The 19,596-nt window shown below is 36.0% G+C and overlaps 3 protein-coding genes across 3 annotated transcripts; 2 read left to right on the forward strand and 1 right to left on the reverse strand.

The window, feature by feature from the left end:
* Positions 1–6,380: 6,380 nt before the first annotated feature.
* On the reverse strand, positions 6,381–7,580 carry mrpl43 (mitochondrial ribosomal protein L43). Its single transcript, XM_056271413.1, has 3 exons — positions 7,291–7,580; positions 6,800–6,906; positions 6,381–6,627 (listed from the first exon to the last, which is right to left on the reverse strand). The coding sequence occupies exons 1-3, from the start codon at positions 7,419–7,421 to the stop codon at positions 6,419–6,421; spliced, it is 447 nt and encodes a 148-aa protein (XP_056127388.1). The 5' UTR covers positions 7,422–7,580; the 3' UTR covers positions 6,381–6,418.
* Positions 7,581–7,767: 187 nt separating this feature from the next.
* On the forward strand, positions 7,768–12,111 carry twnk (twinkle mtDNA helicase). Its single transcript, XM_056271412.1, has 6 exons — positions 7,768–7,857; positions 8,389–9,776; positions 10,002–10,242; positions 10,427–10,534; positions 10,771–10,912; positions 11,534–12,111. The coding sequence occupies exons 2-6, from the start codon at positions 8,414–8,416 to the stop codon at positions 11,885–11,887; spliced, it is 2,208 nt and encodes a 735-aa protein (XP_056127387.1). The 5' UTR covers positions 7,768–7,857; positions 8,389–8,413; the 3' UTR covers positions 11,888–12,111.
* Positions 12,112–15,768: 3,657 nt separating this feature from the next.
* galk1 (galactokinase 1) lies at positions 15,769–19,467 on the forward strand. Its single transcript, XM_056271427.1, has 8 exons — positions 15,769–16,121; positions 17,167–17,356; positions 17,689–17,808; positions 18,084–18,219; positions 18,321–18,502; positions 18,604–18,754; positions 18,959–19,121; positions 19,262–19,467. Exons 1-8 carry the CDS (start codon positions 15,951–15,953, stop codon positions 19,331–19,333), a joined length of 1,185 nt encoding a protein of 394 aa, XP_056127402.1. The 5' UTR covers positions 15,769–15,950; the 3' UTR covers positions 19,334–19,467.
* Positions 19,468–19,596: the final 129 nt, after the last annotated feature.

The raw sequence follows: 19,596 nt of genomic DNA on the forward strand, positions 1-19,596 counted from the left end.
AGGCAAGAGATGCCTTCACAAGAAATGCCAGGGCCTTTGAAGTTTATTTGGAAGATAATGAGTTTGCATTCAGTTATTTTACTGCATTATTCTTGATCAAGTGTGCCTGGTTAATTCGGTGCTTTAAACTCCAGACATAAATGTATTTCTCTTTGGGCTGTCAATTCAATGTTGTAATTTAGAGCAATTCATTGAAAAAAATCTGATACATTATCATTCAAAAGTTTGATCTCAGTCATTTTTTATAGAAGTCTCTTAGGATCGATTAAAAAAATACAGTAAAAACAGAATACGATTTAAAATAACTTTTTTTTATTTAAACATATTTAAATGTATTCCTGTGATGGCAAATCAGAATTTTTATCCACATCATTCCTCCAGTCTTCACATGATCCTTCAGAAATCATTCTAATATGCTGATCTGCTGCTCAAGAAACATTTCTTATTATAAATTTTGAAAATAGTTGTGTTGCCTAATATTTTTGCGGAAACCACGTTAAAACAAAATTCAGGATTCTTTGACAAATAGAAAATTTCAAAAGAACCGCATTGATTTGAAATAGATTTTTTTTCTAACAATGTAAAAGTCTTTTGATCAATTTAATGCGTCCTTGCTGAATAAAAGTATTAATTTCTCTTATAAAAGTATAAATAACTCTTACTGACCCCAAACTTTTAAACAGTTGTTAATATTAATGAAAATTCGAACAATTAATTATGCCACCTGCCCAAACATAAAAAGAAATAATTACTTGCAAATTAAACAACATATCAACTTTTTGTGATGTCTATTTATTTATTTAATACTATAATGACTGGACTATAATGACTAAACTATGTTTATTTGGGAGCAGTTGTAAGTCATTGAGATTCATTTGATTCAGCATATCATAATTACATTTAATTACATTTAAATTGACAGGCCTAAAATCCATATAGCTGTATATTTTATTTCTGCCGTGTGTATTGTCACCCTGGTTTTGCGCTGGTTTGTAAACAGTGTTACACAGAGATGTTGAGTCAGCTCTTGTCATCTCTCCCTAGTGGCTTTCCCAGCTCGTGCTGCTCGGTTTGTCAGTGTTGCTGACAGGAACGGCACTGCTTTGCAAGGACTCCATCAAGATGCAGAGAGAGAGCAGTGGTGTCTTGTCTTAAGGCAGCAGAAAGAGGAGGAAGAGACGCATGATGTGCTTGTTTTGGTCAGAAGTCATGGTGCTAACATGAGTGCCATCACACTGTCAGTGTGCTTCAGCTCGTCTCTTGTTCACCATCTCTCACTTTCCCTTCTCATTTACATGTTATGTTGCATCCCCAAACTTCAACCACTTGTCTGATCCACGTAACATTTTTTAATCAGTCTTCGTTTAAACTAATTTCCGTTGCATGTATGAGTGTCAGTATGTTGATTTTACATCAAAAATGCATTTCGCTGATATACATTATATAAGTCAATATAAAACAGATTTTATTGGATGTCTGGTAGTGCTGTCTAATCGATTAATCGCATCTAACAAAAGTTTTTGTTTATATAATATAGGAGTGTGTATATATATATATATATATATATATATACACACTTTATATGTGTGTGGACACACATCCATATAAATATGTGTAAATGCAGCTCTGGAAATAATTAGGAGACCACTGCAAAATTATCAGTTTCTCTGGTTTTACTATTTATAGATATGTGTTTGGGTAAAATTCACATTTTTGTTTTATTCTATAAACTACTGACAACATTTCTCCCAAATTCCAAATAATTAGTCATTTAAATAGTCATTTAGAGCATTTGTTTGCAGAAAACGACAACTGGTCAAAATAACAAAAAAAGATGCAGTGTTGTCAGACCTCGAATAATGGATAGAAAATAAGTTCATATTCATTTTTTAACAACACAATACTAATGTTTTAACTTAGGAAGCGTTCAGAAATCAATATTTGGTGGAATAACCCTGATTTTCAATCACAGCTTTTATGCGTCTTGGCAATGCTCTCTACCAGTCTTTGACATTTCAAATTCAAGCAGCTCTGCTTTGTTTGATGGCTTGTGACTCTCCATCTTCCTCTTGATCACATTCCAGAGGTTTTCAATGGGGTTCAGGTCTGGAGATTGGGCTGGCCATGACAGGGTCTTGATCTGGCGGTCCTCCATCCACACCTTGATTGAGCCTCAGAGTTGGGGAACATTGTCAGAGCAGAAGGGAAGCAAGTTTTCTTCCAGGACAACCTTGTATGTGACTTGATTCATGCGTCCTTCACAAAGACAAATCTGCCCGATTGCAGCCTTGCTGAAGCACCCCCAGATCAAGGGGTGAACTATTGTTCAGATGTTTAAGGTCATTCATTTATTTTTTGAAAGAAATTAATACTTTTATTCAGCATAGAGTCCGAGGACGAATCCTTAAAAATGTGTCACGGTTTCCACAAAAAATATTAAGCAGTACAACTGCTTTCAATATTGATAATAATGAGACATGTTTCTTGAGCATCAAATCAGCATATTGGAATGATTTCTGAAGGATCATGTGACACTGAAGACTGGAATAATGCTGAAAATTTTAAATTATATTAATATAGACAACTGTTATTTTAAATTGTAATAACTTTTTTACTGTATTTTTGATCAAATAAATGCAACTTTGGTGAGCACAAGTGTGCATAAAAGCATTAGGGACATCAGATGAAAAAGTGAAGTTATTTTTAGTAAGAGATTACGAAGATAAACTTTTTCCTTTGGAATAGCGTGCACTGATGAATTGTTCATAGTATTAACATGTATTTTAGTGCTGTATGCCTATGGTGTACTTCTAGTCATAAACTGTGATTCATCATAATTTAAAAATTAGAGGTTTGCTGTCATTGTGTTTCTGAATATCCACTGCCATCCCTATAATCGCACAAAACCTTTTGCACTTAATATTTTCCCAAAGTTTTTGCTATGCTTACATGTCAGTCACGGTGTGTATTCGGGTACATATTGTTTCAATATTTTAGAGCTTATTCTTACAAAACGATATCTGATGTTTACATCCTATTAAAGCATTTATTATCATTGTCTCTGCTTCTGTATCTTGTGCGACCCAAAGGTTAAAGATCATTCTGCATGCAAGAAAGAAACCTCTGAATAACTGTCACAGTAGGAGATTTTAACCAGATCCCCATCTGTATCAGGCCTGTTGGTATGTCCCCAATGCATCTGTTACTTAGCAACACAGCTCTTAATTTAGAACTTTCTTTAATCCACATAATAGGTCAAGCTAGTTTTCACTGGGGAGCAAAGATGTGATCAGAGCACTAGTCTCATCTGGTTGTAATAAATGGGACATAATAAATATACTATAAATTCTCTTGTGAACTGAATCATTAAAACATGGCTTGCATTGATTAGATGCCCAGCCTTGAGCTATCTTGCTATAGGTTACTACCCAGCAACCAATTCATCTCTGTTGTTCTACCTTGCTGTTCAAGCGGCAGCAAAAAAACAACTAAGCCTAAAGAAGTCATATTGTGTTCTGAATGTCTTCTGTAGTAGTCACATTTTGTTAACAGAGTTTAACGTGCTGTTTTAAAAAAAAGAAGCCAAAACTGTTAATACTGATTACAGCCAACATATTCTAATGTTCCCACCCCCAACATGATCAACGTCTGTTGCATACTGCGTTTATTGCTTTTTTGCCAGTAATACGTGGGAGTGAGAAAAGCTTTTCTCCCGTGCGCTCAAGCTTTGTGTCGCTGTCACTGTAGATTAAACGCACACAATGCATGTTGGTTTCTCAGCTGTTGCAATCAACATAGATACTGTGGGGGAAACACTTCTGGGTCATTCCGTTTCAACTCAACCAGAGGTCCCCGGCTCAAAATAAAAATAATTATGAAGACAGACAAACATTAATAGTGATGAACGCCAAAATATGAAATGTCATGGATGTATATTTACTGAGTAATTCACTATTTTTGGAGCCATTAGACAGGTATGTTCTATGCAATTGTGTTGATAGAAAAACACAAGACAGGCTACAGTTCTAGTTTAAACATTATTTGTTCTTCAGATATTCCTTTTTAAAAGAAAAAAATGATCAGCTGTATGCAAAGTCACCCACATTTGGTTTTTGGCCACTGAAAATGTGTACAATTTACTCACAGAGCCGCATTAAGATCTCCATATCTCTGGGACTGAACCATCAGGGGCCTTTAAAATGAAGATACCAAAAGGAAAGTTCGTTAAGAACCAGAATCTAAAAGGATATTAAGATATCTTTAAGACTTCTTGAGTTACAGGCGTGCAAACTTGAAGCAAAAAACACAAGAAGGGCTTTTTTGCCATTTTTGAACCGTCAACGTTGGCATATAATGAAACAAAGATTGCTAAAGTCAACAGATTTAACTAATAGACCTACCAATTTCTGTGTAAAAAGAAAATGATGCTTCTATCTTCCTAAAGTCATTTTTACCCCCCTGTAATTTGACTCCAAATCTTTGGTGAAAATTGGCATTTTGATCTTCAAAATAGTGGATTACTAAGTAAATATACATCTGTGACTGTGACATTTAATATTTTGGCTTTCATCACTATTTATGTTTGTCTTTCTAGAGAAAAAAATATTAACAAAATCAAATAGTTATTTGAGCAGGGGTAGTATACGAAATTTGGTTGATTTGACACAGAATGATCCTTCGGCCCTAATATTCAGATTAATAATCAACCAATAAGGCTTTTTTTATTGTTCATTCTAAAATTATTACATGATTTCAATTATTATGATTTCCTGTACTTCCTGACCCAAAATCTCTGTTCTGTGTAACAGCTGCCAGTTGTCACCATTGTAAGGCCTACAAAATCATTCAAATGATTTAAAAAAAATAAGTAATTCACATTTCACACACATTAATTTGTATAGCGCTTCATGGTTCCATGAAGATCCTTTAGCATCCAAGGAAACTTTTTATTGCACTAAATAGTAGGAAATGGTTCTTAGTATAGTATATAAAAATGTAGGCCTACAATAAGGAAAAAAATATATATTTTAAGAACTTTTCACTGAAATAAAAATGGTTCTATGCATGGGTGTAGCTTGATATCTATGGTCAGTCACTATTTGAATCAATTTTTTTCTATAGTAAACCTACATATTCACACTTTGTGTAACTCCATAAATAATAATATTAAAGTGATTATACTACAGGGCTGCCAACCTTTGAGGTTGGCTTGGAGTGAGAATTATAAAGGGGGGTGGGAGTCGATTCATAAGCTTGCGAATCGGTTTTGATCTTGATTCAATATCGATTAATTTGACTAACTAATCAGGAACAGATTAGGGCCTACATGTTATGGAAACAAATCTCTCTCAACTAATGCTGTAAACATACATACCTGTCAGCTGGTATTATTAAAGAATAAAATTAACAACTCATTCCTACAATATTGATATAATGCAGTTTTATAACAATGTTAGAATATTTTTGTAACACTTTAATTTAGGGTCCAATTATCACTATTACCTAGTTACTTATTAGCATCCATATTATTAGGAAATTGGCTGTTTATTAGTACTTATAAAACATGCAATAACGCTTTATTCTGCATGACCATATTCTACATCCCTTGCCTTAATCCTACCCAATATCTAACTTAACAGGTACCTTACCAACTATTAATAAGCAGTAATTAGGCGTTTATTGAGGATAAGTCATAGTTAATAGTGAGAATTGGACCCTAATCTAAAGTATGACCATATTCTTTTAATTATAGGAGTAAAAAATATAATAAATATGTATATAGTGCATATATTTAGCAAAATGCTCCTCTCTTGAGTTCATTTTCCTAACATGCTATATAGTCATTGGCTTTACGAAAGCTGTTTTATTGACGTCTTTCTGCTTTTGAAATACTCATTAAACAATTACATGAGACATAATACATTTCATTAAGATGTACTGAATCTTTTAGCATACTTTCTGATGTTCATTCATGTTTATTTGGTGCTATAACTAGCAATAAACAGGAAGACAGATCTGTCCAGTCGGTTTTCCCACGCTAAACTTAGAAATAAACATGTTAAATATGCACTATAAACACGATATTTTAAAAGTAGGCTTTTATTAAGCTTATAAAGGAGTGGAAAAATTACTCACCCTCTGCTTTTAAACATTTTAGGTTAAAAAAATCCCACTGGACACAGTTGGATGGGCATATTACAAGGAATTTAATTGTTATATAATAAACTTTATCAAGCCACAAATAATCTGTAATAATTCATCAAACAGAAAAGTATCATTTTAACAGTCTAGTAACAGTTCACTGCTTAAAACATCTAAATGATCATAGTACTGATGAATTTGTACTGATTTTCGTGCTGTGGCAGAGGAAGTTCACAGCTCACCACATCAATCAGGGAATAAATACAAAGCAAATTGCTTATTTTGTCTGTTGGCGCACTGGCTCGATGCTGGGGGGTCGATTTGTAAAGGGGTGCCACTGGCCCTGGATACTGGGACTGTCTGTGTGGAAGGGTTTTCGAATGCGGATGATGTCCAGTCCTGACTGGTTGGACATCTTGGTTATAAGTTCGGCAATCTGCTGCGATGTTTTGTTGGTGACCATCTCCTCCTTCACATTACCGTTCACTGCATAGATCAAATAAAAACATTGAGCACACTGGTATTTAATATATATTTGACAACTAGAAATTGTATAAACATTTAGTCATTACTGCAGGAAACAACAATACGGTGTACCTGTAAGCCAGCAGAGCAGATTAAAACATTTTGAAAAAATATCAGGAAAGGTCAGACTTACAATATTCGGCTACTATTTTAGGAATTCTGCAGGACTGAGGGGAGATGTAAATCACAGTTCCTGGGTTATTTTTGGCAAAGTCCACCACACCTTCCTCAATGAAATCTCTGGAGGAATATATTATAATTAAATGATTTACAATAAGGGACACAAATAATGCACAATGTCAAAGGATCTCACTGAAACGTGCTACTCAAAATAAATTACCCCACAAATATTTGCAACATGAACTGTATTACATGATATAAATAAAAAATAAAACAAATAAAATAAAATATTTATACAAATGTAACTATTTAAAAATAATTAAAATTTTACTTCTTGAAAATGATGACTTTATATAATCTATTATATCATATTATCTCGGATACACAAACAAAACAAAAAAATACACATAATCAGATATTCACTCTCCATACAGAGTGATCATTCTATGGGTAGTTTATGTACAATGGTATTACACATGATCAACACAGTTGATGTAAACCCACCTGACTCCTAAAGAGCCCTGTCCTTTCTTTGAGAAGACCAGAGAGATTCGCTTTAGCTGACAAACATAGCGGCCCACTCCATTGTGAAGAACGCTCTGTAAAAAACGACTCGGTGTTCCTCGAGCAGTCATGTCCACCTCTTCAGAGATGCAACATTCAGTTCAACTTACTATTTGATTGTTGCCAGAATTGGTTAGAATAATATCACGCACGTCGAATTATTAAATTTAGAGGACAGCCGTCAGAAGACATGTGTAATGTCAGGTACGTTACAAATTGTCGTCCGGGTGGAAATAGAAGCTGCGTATCAGAAGTGATCGAAATACAGTTTTGTAACAAACAGAAAGTTCCCAATAACTTTATTACAGGGAATTTGACGATGACAGCTTACTTATTTTCTAAATATATGTTTATTACGACTGTAAAGCTACACAGTCTAATTCGCTTTGTCGTAACTCACTACGACAAGAGTTTCGTGTTTCACACGGAAGTATTTTTGAGGTCGGACCTCGCGTTCAGTGGGACATGCATACACATGATGCAGTTTGGCGCGCTTCCTACAGTTTAGTAAGTTTATGTGAAATCTTTACGGTATATGCGTTTCTTACACATATTTCCCGCAAAAAAGGTTCTCTTCACTAGCTTCATTACTTTTATAGATACACGTACATAATAAATTGTTGAGTAATTGCGTTAGAGGTCATGCATACTGTATACAGTTATTTTTGGTGACGCTTTATAATAACTCTAATTAATAAATCCGTTGCAAGCATTAGAATAGTTCATGTGCATTCATATATGAAAATATATTAATTAGAGTTTCATGACATTTGCAACTATTTTAATGCACATCTACTAATGACCTGTTATACATGAATGGATTAATGATTGTTAATGTTATGATCTAAATATCTCATCTAAATATCTGGAGGAATATATATATTATTATACTATATATACTGGAATAGTTTAAAAGAGTTTAAATATTGAAATTATTTTATCACAATATCACAGGAAAGTTTTTTTTTCTTGTTCTGTTTCAGCCACATTTTTTAAATTGCATATTGTAATTGAGCAAATTGTCTATAATCAATGCAGGTCTGATGTTCTGAATTAACAGCAAATGTGGAGGAGCAGGTTTCTCAAGGGGGCAGGCTGTCTCTTGCAGGGGATAGGCTGTAGTCCCTGTAAACCCTCTCATCTTTCTCTCTGGAGATATCTATCTTTTTGCCAGCCCTGCCTCAATCCAGTCCTGCAGCACTCTTTTAGGGCACCAACCTTGTATTGTTTTGAAAACCGATTAAGACCCGCTGTTGCCTTATATTTCTGCAGAACGTTAAGAAAAGATGCAAAGTCTATAATCGATTTCCCTGTCCAGCCCCTCACAGTGACTGATATCAAACAGTATCTTCGTTCTAAAGATATCCCTTTCCATGATGGCTACAGCTGCTTACATGCTCCTAGTATTTTTCTGGAACCAGCCCCTGAGGGATCTGGAAGAGAAAACTACTCGCTGTTTATCGATAAAACCACCGGACAGTTTCTGTGTAAAGAGACTTTAGTGGAGGGGAGCTGGGAGGACCTCCAGGATTGCATTGAGGTGATGTTGAATGAGGGTCAGACGTCCATCAGCCCTAATGTGCTGCTGGGGTTTCCTGAGAGCTTGGAGGAGCAAGAAGAAATAGAGATGGAGATGAAGGAGGTGCAACGAATATGGAGCAGCTCCGTGCCATTTTCCGACCTCCTGGAAGAGGAAGTGCAGCTTGTTAAAGCCATGTTCCAGATCGGTAAACTCACCAATGCCACACTGAAGAAATTTGGGGTCAGGTTCTTCAAACCCACTAAGAGTCTGGTGTTCCCCTGGTTTAGTGGACGTGACTCGAGCCTCCGGGGTGTTAAATTGCTTTCTGCTGCCGTGAAAGATGATGGACGGGTGGTCTACACTGAAGCCACAGTACCAAAAGTCTCCAGCTACCACAACCTCTTCGGCCTACCTTTGATAGGACGTAAAGACGGTGAGGTTGTGCTCACGGGACGTGAGGTGGACAGCATGGCAGTGAGTCAGGCTACCGGTCTTCCGTCTTTGGCCTTGCCGCGGGGTGTAAGCTGTCTTCCCCCCATCCTCCTGCCTTATCTGGAGCAATTCAAGAAAGTCACACTGTGGCTTGGGGGAGATATGCGCTCCTGGGAAGCCTCAAAAATATTCTCCAGGAAACTTGGACTGAAACGCTGCTCTCTGATCCGGCCAGGGGAGTTTCAGCCGTGCCCCAGTGAGGCTTTGGCACAGGGCAGGAACTTGGTGCGAATTGTCAAGGCTTCCATCCCTGCTGCCCACAAGTCCATTGTGTCCTTCAAACAGCTACGGGAGGATGTGTACGGGGAACTGGCTAATGTGGAGCAGGTGGCTGGGATACAGTGGTCTCGATTCCTTGAGCTTAATCGAATCCTTAAAGGTCATCGCAAGGGGGAGCTGACGGTTTTTACAGGTACAGTCAATACAGGATTGCTATGCTTTGCTTAATTGCACTCTAACCATTTTTCTTCAAAGGTTTTTATTATTTATTAAATAATATAAATGTAAAATAATAATATTTATAATTATATAAATGTGTAAAATAAAAAAATAAAGTAAATATGTGCATAAATATTATATAAGCAATAAAAATTAGTAAAATACATTTTAAAAAATGTGTGTATATTTGTATATGTAGGTCCCACAGGCAGTGGAAAGACCACCTTCATCAGCGAGTGTGCCCTAGATCTGTGCATGCAGGGTGTCAACACATTATGGGGTAGCTTTGAAATCAACAATGTGCGCCTGGCCAAAATTATGCTGACCCAGTTTGCCAAGCAAAGGCTGGAGGAGAACCTGGACCAATATGACATGTGGGCCGATAAGTTTGAGGATCTGCCTCTCTTCTTTATGACCTTCCATGGACAGCAGAACATCAAGTAAATCATTGCCATTCTTTTGTTAAAATGTAATGCATAGTTTGATTGTAAACAGGTATTGTATTGCAAGTCATATGGATTTGTAATGTAGGCTCTTACATAGATTTTTATATTTTCATTTTGCAGAGGATCAGCTGCTTCTCATGATATTTAAATATGAAATGCCATTTTTGTCCCTGTACAGGACTGTTTTGGATACCATGCAGCATGCCGTTTACCTGTATGACATCAGTCATGTGATCATTGACAACCTGCAGTTTATGATGGGCCAAGAGAACCTGTCTCTGGACAAGTGAGGCAACAAATTTAATATGCTATTTATTCAGAGTTCCCATGGTCCTGAAAAAATGGAAATATAGAGGAATTTCAAAAGTGTGATTACCATGAGTCATAAGTTCGGAGTCAGACTTACCAATCCTTACCAATTAATCAAATAATTACAATTGTCCCAAACGTGTGGGAAACTTTATTCATAATTAATATATGGATTATTAATGATAATGTATTCTTACATATGTTTTTTCTCAGATTTGCAGTACAAGACCACATAATTGGAGCATTCCGGAAGTTTGCCACAAACAGCTGCTGTCACGTGACTTTAATTATCCACCCTCGGAAAGAAGAGGATGATAAAGAACTGCAGACAGCGTCCATCTTTGGCACAGCCAAGGTTAGTAGATAAAGACCATCTCTGCATGTTTATTCCTCTGCAACTTCACTTGAGCTGTAAACTTGGTATCCAGATTTTAGATAGGTAGATGATTTCTTTATTGTCATTGTACAATTTACATACAACGAAATTTTACATGCTTAGTTTCCATGTATAATACATTTTTATGTAGTAAGCTCACTTAAAGGGATAGTTCAGCCAAAAATGAAAATTAGCCCATGATTGAATAAATATATATAATAAAATAAAAATGATTGTATTCGTCTGAAAGAAGAATGTCATATACACCTAGGATGACTTGAGAGTGAGTAAATCATGGGCTAATTTTCATTTTTGGGTGAACTATCCCTTTAAGGACTTGTTTAGTAAAATTTTACCAGAAAAGGTTTTTATATTTTTATCATATGTAAATGTAAAACATCTTATATAATCTTATTATACTTATATAAACTTATATAAACTGCTGTATTTTTCTTTTTGTTTGGTTTTTATTTTTTATGCAACCCTTGTATTTTTTTGCCATGAAGATAGCCTCAGATGCTGATATGGCATTAAAACTTATACTACTACTACAGTATAATAAAATCTACCAGGTCTAATGTATAGTTTTCCTCATATCAGGCCAGTCAGGAGGCAGATAACGTGCTCATCCTTCAGGAGAAGAAGTTGGTGACATGTCCTGGCCGAAGGTCCCTTCAGGTGGCCAAAAACCGCTTTGATGGGGACGTGGGGATCTTTCCTTTGGAATTTAATAAAGCCTCGCTTACCTTCTCTGCTCCTGTGAAAGGAAAGCAGAAACTTCGTAAGGTGATAGTGGACAAGAATAACAGCACAGAGGAAATAGAGGAGATTGAACTCAAAGAAACAAGTGAGAAACCTGTCAAGTCTGCAAAAGCCAAGACCTCAAAGACAAAGACAGTTAAGGGCTCAGCAGCAGGAAAGGGTTCCACAGATGGAGAACAAAAGAATCAGTAGCTCAGAGAATTCATTGATTGCATGAATTCAAATAAAATGTGTAATACATGAAAATGTAATGTTATGATGTTAACACACATTGTTTGTTTATAAGGTGGTTCTGGATGGACAGTTAGTATTTTTAGAGCCTCTTAAATATTATGGAATGTTTTATACATACAATGATGTTTTATATGCACCAAAATGAAACAAATTATTTTTGTTGAAAAATTGTTATTTGATGGTTTAAAGAAGCAAAAAAGCATTTAAAATAGCCGTAAAAGACCCGTAAAGCTGCATTTGTAGGGATCCAGCAATACATTTCATTAATGTAAATCAATTTTATGGATTATGTCCAAACATGTATTGTGATCTATTTCTATTTCATTGTCACTGTTACTGTAGGAGAAAAATGTCACAAATAAGCTATTTAAATGAGGCTGTGAAAACTGTTAATAAAATGTTTTGTAGACAATTCTGACAGTTGAATCTTTATATATATATATATATATATATATATATATATATATATATATCGGTGGTGGTTTAAAATGAGGATACAAAATCCTCATATTTAAAAATATATATATATATCAAATGTAAATTTATTTTACAATGAATTGTTCTGCTTAAATAAACATTAGATAAAGACAAGTACAATTCTATTTTGTATTTTAACACATGCAATGTTCTATCAATTAAAGCCAAGTATAAATCTCAGCAAGGTAGGGTTTTTACGCATTTGTGGGTCCTTACTCCTTAATGTTGTTTGCTGGTTTTTCTGTTCCTGATTCCTGTTTCCTGAGTCAGTCTTTGTATAGTCTGAGTGGTGTAAATAAAGTCAATCTGCAAATGGATCCTACTACCTCGTCTGCTTCAACCTCACGTGACAAAAGTGGACATGTCCGGGCAAAAGAGGACGTTTGGTCAATGGTCACCCTAAAATAAATAACCACATTCCGAGCATTAGGGTCCTTTGGAAGGTAATGTATTTTTTTTTTTTTGTGTCCAGAGATCCTGTATAGTCCTCTCCTCATCATCTCACTAACACGCCAGTGGGCAGGGCCAAAGTTGCAATGATGAAGTAGTAGGCGTTGATCTTTCACCTGTCATAAGCCGCGTTTCCATTACCCTTCAAATTGCGCAAATTGAAATTGCGAATTAAAAATACGCTCAATGGAAACATGTCAATTTCGCAAAAACTCCCATTTATCGCAAAAAAGTTTTTACGCTCGCATGAGGTGGTTTTTAAGGCAATTCGAAAAAGGAATATTTCGCAAAACTGCAATGGAAACAGTTTTTGCGCAATTACAGTCACCTGACTTAGAAGGCGCGTGTGTTTGGGGTCCGTGTAGGCTATTGCGTCCATTCGTTTTTCCTTTAACTCGTATGAAAACGAAAAAGATGCTTTCTTTATTAGTTTTTAGACTGGTGAAAAGATATTCACATACAAACTTATTTTCCTTATATAGCCTATTGCTTATTTAATTGAAAATCAAATAGGCCTAACTGACATAGGCCTACAACTTTGCGAAATTTGATTTCTGCATTTCATTTTGACACGGAACATTTAGATATGGAGCGTCTGTGAAAAAATAAAATTGCCTAAATTAAAAAAAATCTGTGGCGACGGTTTTTCAATCCGTCCCCTCAAGTTTATAAACCGCAGGCCTATTCACGGTTGAGTACAAACTGTTCCCTCGATCGGTTTAACAAATCGTGCCCACGGATTAATAAACTGTAGGCCTATACCCACGATATCCTAATCCGCGCTCTCAGATTTGTAAATATCAGTTCTTTGTAATTTCTTGAATTTTCTAAAAAAACGAAATTTAGCCCGGTACTTGTATCTTTAAAGTCCTTTATTTTTTTTTTTGGGGGGGGGGGGGGGGGGGTCATAGGCTATAATAGAATAGCAAAAAAAGACTTCTCATACAAAAAAAGAAATATAACACAAACTCATTTTCCAAAACTGTAAAAGGTTATATAAAAATAATACATTCATCAATTATTTTATGATAAATATATTACTGTCTTAAGTGAAGTCATTTATAGTTATAAACGCAAATAATAATAATTATTATTATTATTATAGCCTATTACATTTATTAGGCTACATTTATTAGGCTACATATTTAGAAGGCGCTTTTATCCAAAAAAGGAACAAAGCAATTCGTCAAATGTCATTCATAATACAGGTTAGACAATAATAATACAGGGCTAAGATTATCACAAATAAACAAGATTTTGACGTATATCCAAAGGGTTTGTGGAGCGCGCACTGGATGACGGAGGCGCGGGCGCGAACACTTGCATTTTCCTGTCAACAGTGGAAACAACTTAAAATACTCTATCATTTATGGTCATACAGAAAATAATAATACATAATCCGCAACTACTTTTATTTGTGTAAACTCACAATAACAAGAAAACGTTCTTCTTTTGCAAAATAAATCAGGCGCGCTTTCATGATCTCCGTGAACTGGAACATGTCTCAGAAATTAACTGAAACAAAATATAGCCTATAGGCTAAAGCTTGAACGAACAAATTCAAATCGAAAGCAAATACCTTCTGATTATGTAATCCATATGAAAGGTGCATTTCTCTCTAAAGGCGCATCCCATCCGCTTTACAGTGGAGATGAAAATATGTTTGCAGTCGGCACTAACACTATAGTTTATTAATAAACAATTAAAATGCCTCGTTATTTTTTCAGACACATTTATTATCATTAGCCTAGAATCACCTATAAATCACATAGGCTATGGTTCCAGAGACATGGCTCTTCTTATTCAGCACTGCGGGAAAAATATCATCGGGTTCTAATTTGGCCTTAGAAAACCAGTAAAATCAACATTTTTTTCATATTAATTTGTGAATATTTTAAATGTTTAATAAAGGGGCAAAAAGTCATAAACAAAAATCTGAAAATTCGTCTATATTTATTTTTTTGCGCAGCATTGGTGTGTAGTAGGCTACAGTTCAAATTGAAAATTTGTTGTTCAACTTTGCGCTTTAAAAATACAACAACCGTTCATTTTTCGTTTTTCAATTAGGCTACGGGTTAAAAAAGGAAAAATAAATGGACGCAAAAGTACACGGACCGTTTGGACAGAATACGAGACAAAGTTCTTTATTAAATTCATAAAAGAAAAAAGAATTGCAGGAATACTGGATTCTAAACCTCAAAGAAATGCCACAATCAAGACCTTGGAGCAGAAATGAGGGAGAAACACACAAAAACACCTCATGTGCCGTTCACAGTATTAGGGTCTTTCCTTACCATTAATGCTTGGATAACACACCACGTCTCCTTCCATTAATAATAATAATGTCTTGTGCGGTGGCTGCACGTCTATTCACATGTGTTAAACCTACAAACGTCCAAAGTCGCATAACATCGGTTAATGGAAACGCCGTCATATCGCAATAGTTTTTTATCGATATTTAGAAAAAAACGCAAAAGTTTTGCGCAAATCTGTAATGGAAACGCGGCTATAGATAGGCACATTCCACAACGAGTCGTTCTCTGGGCTTGTTTTTGGTCTAACATGGAAGTTTTCAGTTCTGAAACTAACAGGATATATAATGACCTTATTCATGGAAGTTTTCAGTTCTGAAACTTAGGAATATTTAATTAATAATAAAAGTCATGAAGACAATAACTGCAGCCTATCTTTCAATATGGTTTGATAAAATATAACCTAAAACCTTTTATTTTTTATTTGTATGTCTAAGCAAGTGTTATTAATTCGATCTTGGTCTGTAATGAAATTTCATGGCTTGCCATATCTTGCAGCCAGGTTAGAACCATAGACTGTAAAGCTCTGCAGCGTGTTGAAAAACGTGTCATATGACTTTTTGCACCAATCAGGACCATTGTAGGAAGTATGACCCTGACTTGCTGGTTTCTGTTCCTTACACGAACTTTATGGATTAATTCAGTTTTGTTCCCCGGCGTATTGACTGCTGTAAATTGTTTGCTCGGTGATTTAAATTGCATGGCTTCAGCTAACGGGAATCTGTCGAAAACAGAATAAGGCTTACCTTTTTCACTTAAAGTTACTGCAATATTCCGCCACAATGACAAACATTTGTCCTATTAAAAATGTTGCAGATTTAGTTTCTGAGGCTCGCCGTGTGTACCGGGAAACATTTGACGGGGATAATGCCAATGTTGCAGTTTGCGCCCCAGGACGTGTGAATTTAATCGGAGAACACACAGATTATAATGAAGGATTTGTCCTCCCAATGGTAATAACACTTTCATGACATTTTTAACAGCATATGTTGGTAAAAAAACAAAACAAATTTAATTAATGTTGTAAAGTAATTGTGTGGCAATATTATTTACATTATTTTGACGCAAAGTGATGTGAAACGAATGATTCAGTTGAAACGATTCACAAAACCCGTCTGATCGGTTAGATCCTGCCACCTAGATCCATCGCTATTCGCTACAATCAATTAATTCGTTTTGTCTTGGAAAAACTTCTACAAGAGTTTCATTCTTTTGGGAAATGCAGTCCTGAACGATTTCTTCACAAATCGGACTAAATTGGTCCGTGCAGTTCTCGAGATAATTAATTCACTTCTAAAATGTACAGAAAATATGTTTAGACTACGACTTGGTTGTGCATAATTCTATTGTTAATTAATTTTTATAACACATTCAAAAAAAGAGCTGGTTAACTCTTTTCAGTCAAGACAGTAGTATAAGTATGTATTTAATATAAATACACTTTAGTGTTGTATAGTGTAGAGGAAAATAATAACTATGTTATACATTTATTTTATGAGCTTAATCATGCAAACAACAATCTGAAGTGGGGCACATTCAATTGCAACATCCTTATTAATAAAAAAGTAAAGGAGGAGAAATTGAGCTTGTGATGACGTTATTATTACACTGTCTTGATTTGATCCGAACATTTGAATCAAATTATTTGAAAGAACCGATTCCCGGGAATGAATCAGACTTAGCAGCTCTAATGCAAAGAGACTTGTTACGTAACATTTATGACGTGTTGTTCCTTTGTCATACATTGCAGGGTAGGCTACCTTATCCTGCAGAACTGATCTGAACAATGGAAATTATGGCTTGTCCTTTCACATCATTGATGATAGGCCTACTTTCTATTATAGATAACAGATTGACAAGTGTGATCATCAAGTTACACACTTCCAACTCTCCTCATTAATAGGAACTAGTGATAAGAACAAACATGTTCTTCTCAGATCAAACCCAGCAATTACGCACTGACAATCTGAGTTATAAAGTTTGTTTGAATGGTTGCAGGCCTTGCCGATGGTGACAGTTATGGTGGGCAGCAAAACTTCTGGCCAGAAGTGCTGTGTTGTAACTCTGACTGAAGCTGCTGATGAGCCCAGGATGGTGGACTTTGATCTCCCAAATGAACTGACCCCACTTTTAAGAGGGCAGCCAAACTGGGCCAATTATGTAAAGGGAGTTGTACAGCACTACAGAGGTAATCTTTTGCGATCATTTTTTTGTCTATCTGGCAAAAAGGGAAGTAATGAGGAAGTGTACATTTAGTCTCTCTCTAGGATGAAATGTGACCCTAGGGGCTCATGCTGTGAACTCATTTTTGGACTAACTTTTTTTAATGCAGTGTTTCCAATACTTGCAACACTTGCAGAATAGTTGCTGAGCACACTGTTGTCTTACTCTGAAAGTAAGAATAAATTGAACATATACGTGTTGCAGAATGGAGTGCATATTAATCTCATGCATGTATTTCTAAACTGAACCTGATCAAGCCTAATAGTATTGCTTTCATCATGTCCTCTCTTTACACAGCAAGGCCCATCCCTGGCTTTAGAGCTGTAATAGCCAGTAGTGTGCCACTAGGAGGCGGACTCTCCAGCTCAGCCTCACTTGAAGTGGCTGTGTACACCTTCCTGCAGCAGTTGTGTCCAGGTAATCACTTCTGAGTCACACACTTTTTACTTGGCCTTTGTAAAATTCCCATTCATTTTTTCCATAGAAAAATGGACTTACTGATAAGATATAAAGCATTTAAGACAGACCTGTTCGGAGGTTGTAATTGATAGTTTATGATTATGTTTCCACAAGCTTTGCACCTTTCAAAAATGTAAATTATGGGAAAAGTCCTTTCAGAACTCCTGTTTTTTTACTGTCATTTTGATCAAATAAATTCAGCCTTGGTGAACATGATTTCTGCCCCTCCACAGATGATGGGAATCAGGTAGCAAAGGCAGTGGCCTGTCAGCAGGCTGAACACACTCATGCTGCTGTGCCCTGCGGCATCATGGACCAGTTTGTGTCTGTTCTGGGTAAAGAGGGCCATGCATTACTCATTGACTGCAGGTAAGTAGATTTGCCGATCAATATTCTTCTGTCAGATTAGAATGAATCGGTTATATTTAGTTGCTCATTTACAAAAATAATATTAAATGCAATCTTTTCAGATCTTTGGAAGCCACCGCTGTCCCTTTAGCTGACCCTGGACTTGTAATCCTGATCACTAATTCCAACATTAGACATTCGCTCACAGGCAGCGAGTATCCCACCAGACGAAAACAATGTGAGAACGCAGCAGTCGTTTTGGACAAGAGAAGTCTAAGAGAGGCTACTTTACAAGATTTGGAGGGTAAGATAAAGAAAGATTTTGGCACCATAACGTATGTCTTTAATCTAGGTCATTTCATAATAAAATATACATATTTCGTGAAAATGTGAATTTATTCATAGCTGCCAAGGATCAACTGGACAGTGTGACATACCGACGGGCACGTCATGTGATTGAGGAGATCGAACGCACAGCGCAAGCTGCCGAGGCACTCAAGAGAGGCGATTACAAAGAGTTTGGGAGGCTGATGGTGGAGAGCCACAATTCTCTTAGGTAAACATCTACAATCGAAGCAAGATTATAATGTTGGAAGACTAACAGAAGTCAAATCCTTGAAAACATCCCAAGATTAGAAGTACTTTTCTGTGACTGAAATGTTGTTTGCTTAACCCAGTTGTTCGATAGGTGGGGGTAACTGCCAGTTAAATGGCTTTTAATTATGCATTCTTTGACTGGGGTTGAAATCGTTTGTTTCAGGGATAATTACGAGGTCAGTTGTCCAGAATTGGACGAGCTGGTGTCGGCAGCACTGGAGGTGGATGGGGTGTTCGGGAGCCGGATGACAGGGGGAGGGTTCGGTGGATGCACAGTTACATTGCTTCAGGCTGATGCCACGGAGAGAGCAGTGAAACACATTCAGGTTTTTACCAGTTTAAGATCATCTTTCTATGACAATTTCATCCAAAGAAATGGCTGAACTGCGTATTCTGGATATTTTAGGAAATATGATTATTTGTATGATAACTTGGTAATATACTTTTTTTTTCTGTGTATTTACAGGAGAAATATCATGGATCTCCAACTTTCTTCATAACTACCCCATCAGAAGGAGCTCATGCTTTCAGTCTATGATTTTTAACCAGTGCTAACTTAGCAAGTCATTGGATTTCGGTGTAATTGTTTTATCACTAATAAGCTCATACTTATTTAGAATCTGTTCTCTCCCATCAATGCCACAAATTTTGCTAATACTATTAATACATACATTTTTCTAACATCTGTGCATGCTTTACAATCTTGTGTTCAGAAGCCCAATTCCCACAAAATATTTATGTTTAAAATAAAGGGTATTTATGTAATAAAGCAATTATGTAATAAAAGGAATTATGTTTGCC

Source organism: Rhinichthys klamathensis, unplaced genomic scaffold, assembly GCF_029890125.1.
Source record: "Rhinichthys klamathensis goyatoka isolate OS25496 unplaced genomic scaffold, OSU_Roscu_1.1 h1tg000319l_1, whole genome shotgun sequence".
In the NCBI taxonomy this organism is placed as follows: Eukaryota; Metazoa; Chordata; class Actinopteri; order Cypriniformes; family Leuciscidae; genus Rhinichthys; species Rhinichthys klamathensis.

Coding starts and splice junctions, on each gene's coding strand:
- mrpl43 (XM_056271413.1), bottom strand. CDS start 7,421: ATGACTGCTCGAGGAACACCGAGTCGTTTTTTACAGAGCGTTCTTCAC. Junction 6,907..7,290: donor CAGGGCTCTTTAGGAGTCAG/GTGGGTTTACAT, acceptor ATATTCCTCCAG/AGATTTCATTGAGGAAGGTG. Junction 6,628..6,799: donor TAAAATAGTAGCCGAATATT/GTAAGTCTGACC, acceptor TGATCTATGCAG/TGAACGGTAATGTGAAGGAG.
- twnk (XM_056271412.1), top strand. CDS start 8,414: ATGTGGAGGAGCAGGTTTCTCAAGGGGGCAGGCTGTCTCTTGCAGGGG. Junction 10,243..10,426: donor CATGGACAGCAGAACATCAA/GTAAATCATTGC, acceptor GTCCCTGTACAG/GACTGTTTTGGATACCATGC. Junction 10,913..11,533: donor CCATCTTTGGCACAGCCAAG/GTTAGTAGATAA, acceptor TCCTCATATCAG/GCCAGTCAGGAGGCAGATAA.
- galk1 (XM_056271427.1), top strand. CDS start 15,951: ATGACAAACATTTGTCCTATTAAAAATGTTGCAGATTTAGTTTCTGAG. Junction 17,809..18,083: donor CCTGCAGCAGTTGTGTCCAG/GTAATCACTTCT, acceptor GCCCCTCCACAG/ATGATGGGAATCAGGTAGCA. Junction 18,220..18,320: donor GCATTACTCATTGACTGCAG/GTAAGTAGATTT, acceptor CAATCTTTTCAG/ATCTTTGGAAGCCACCGCTG.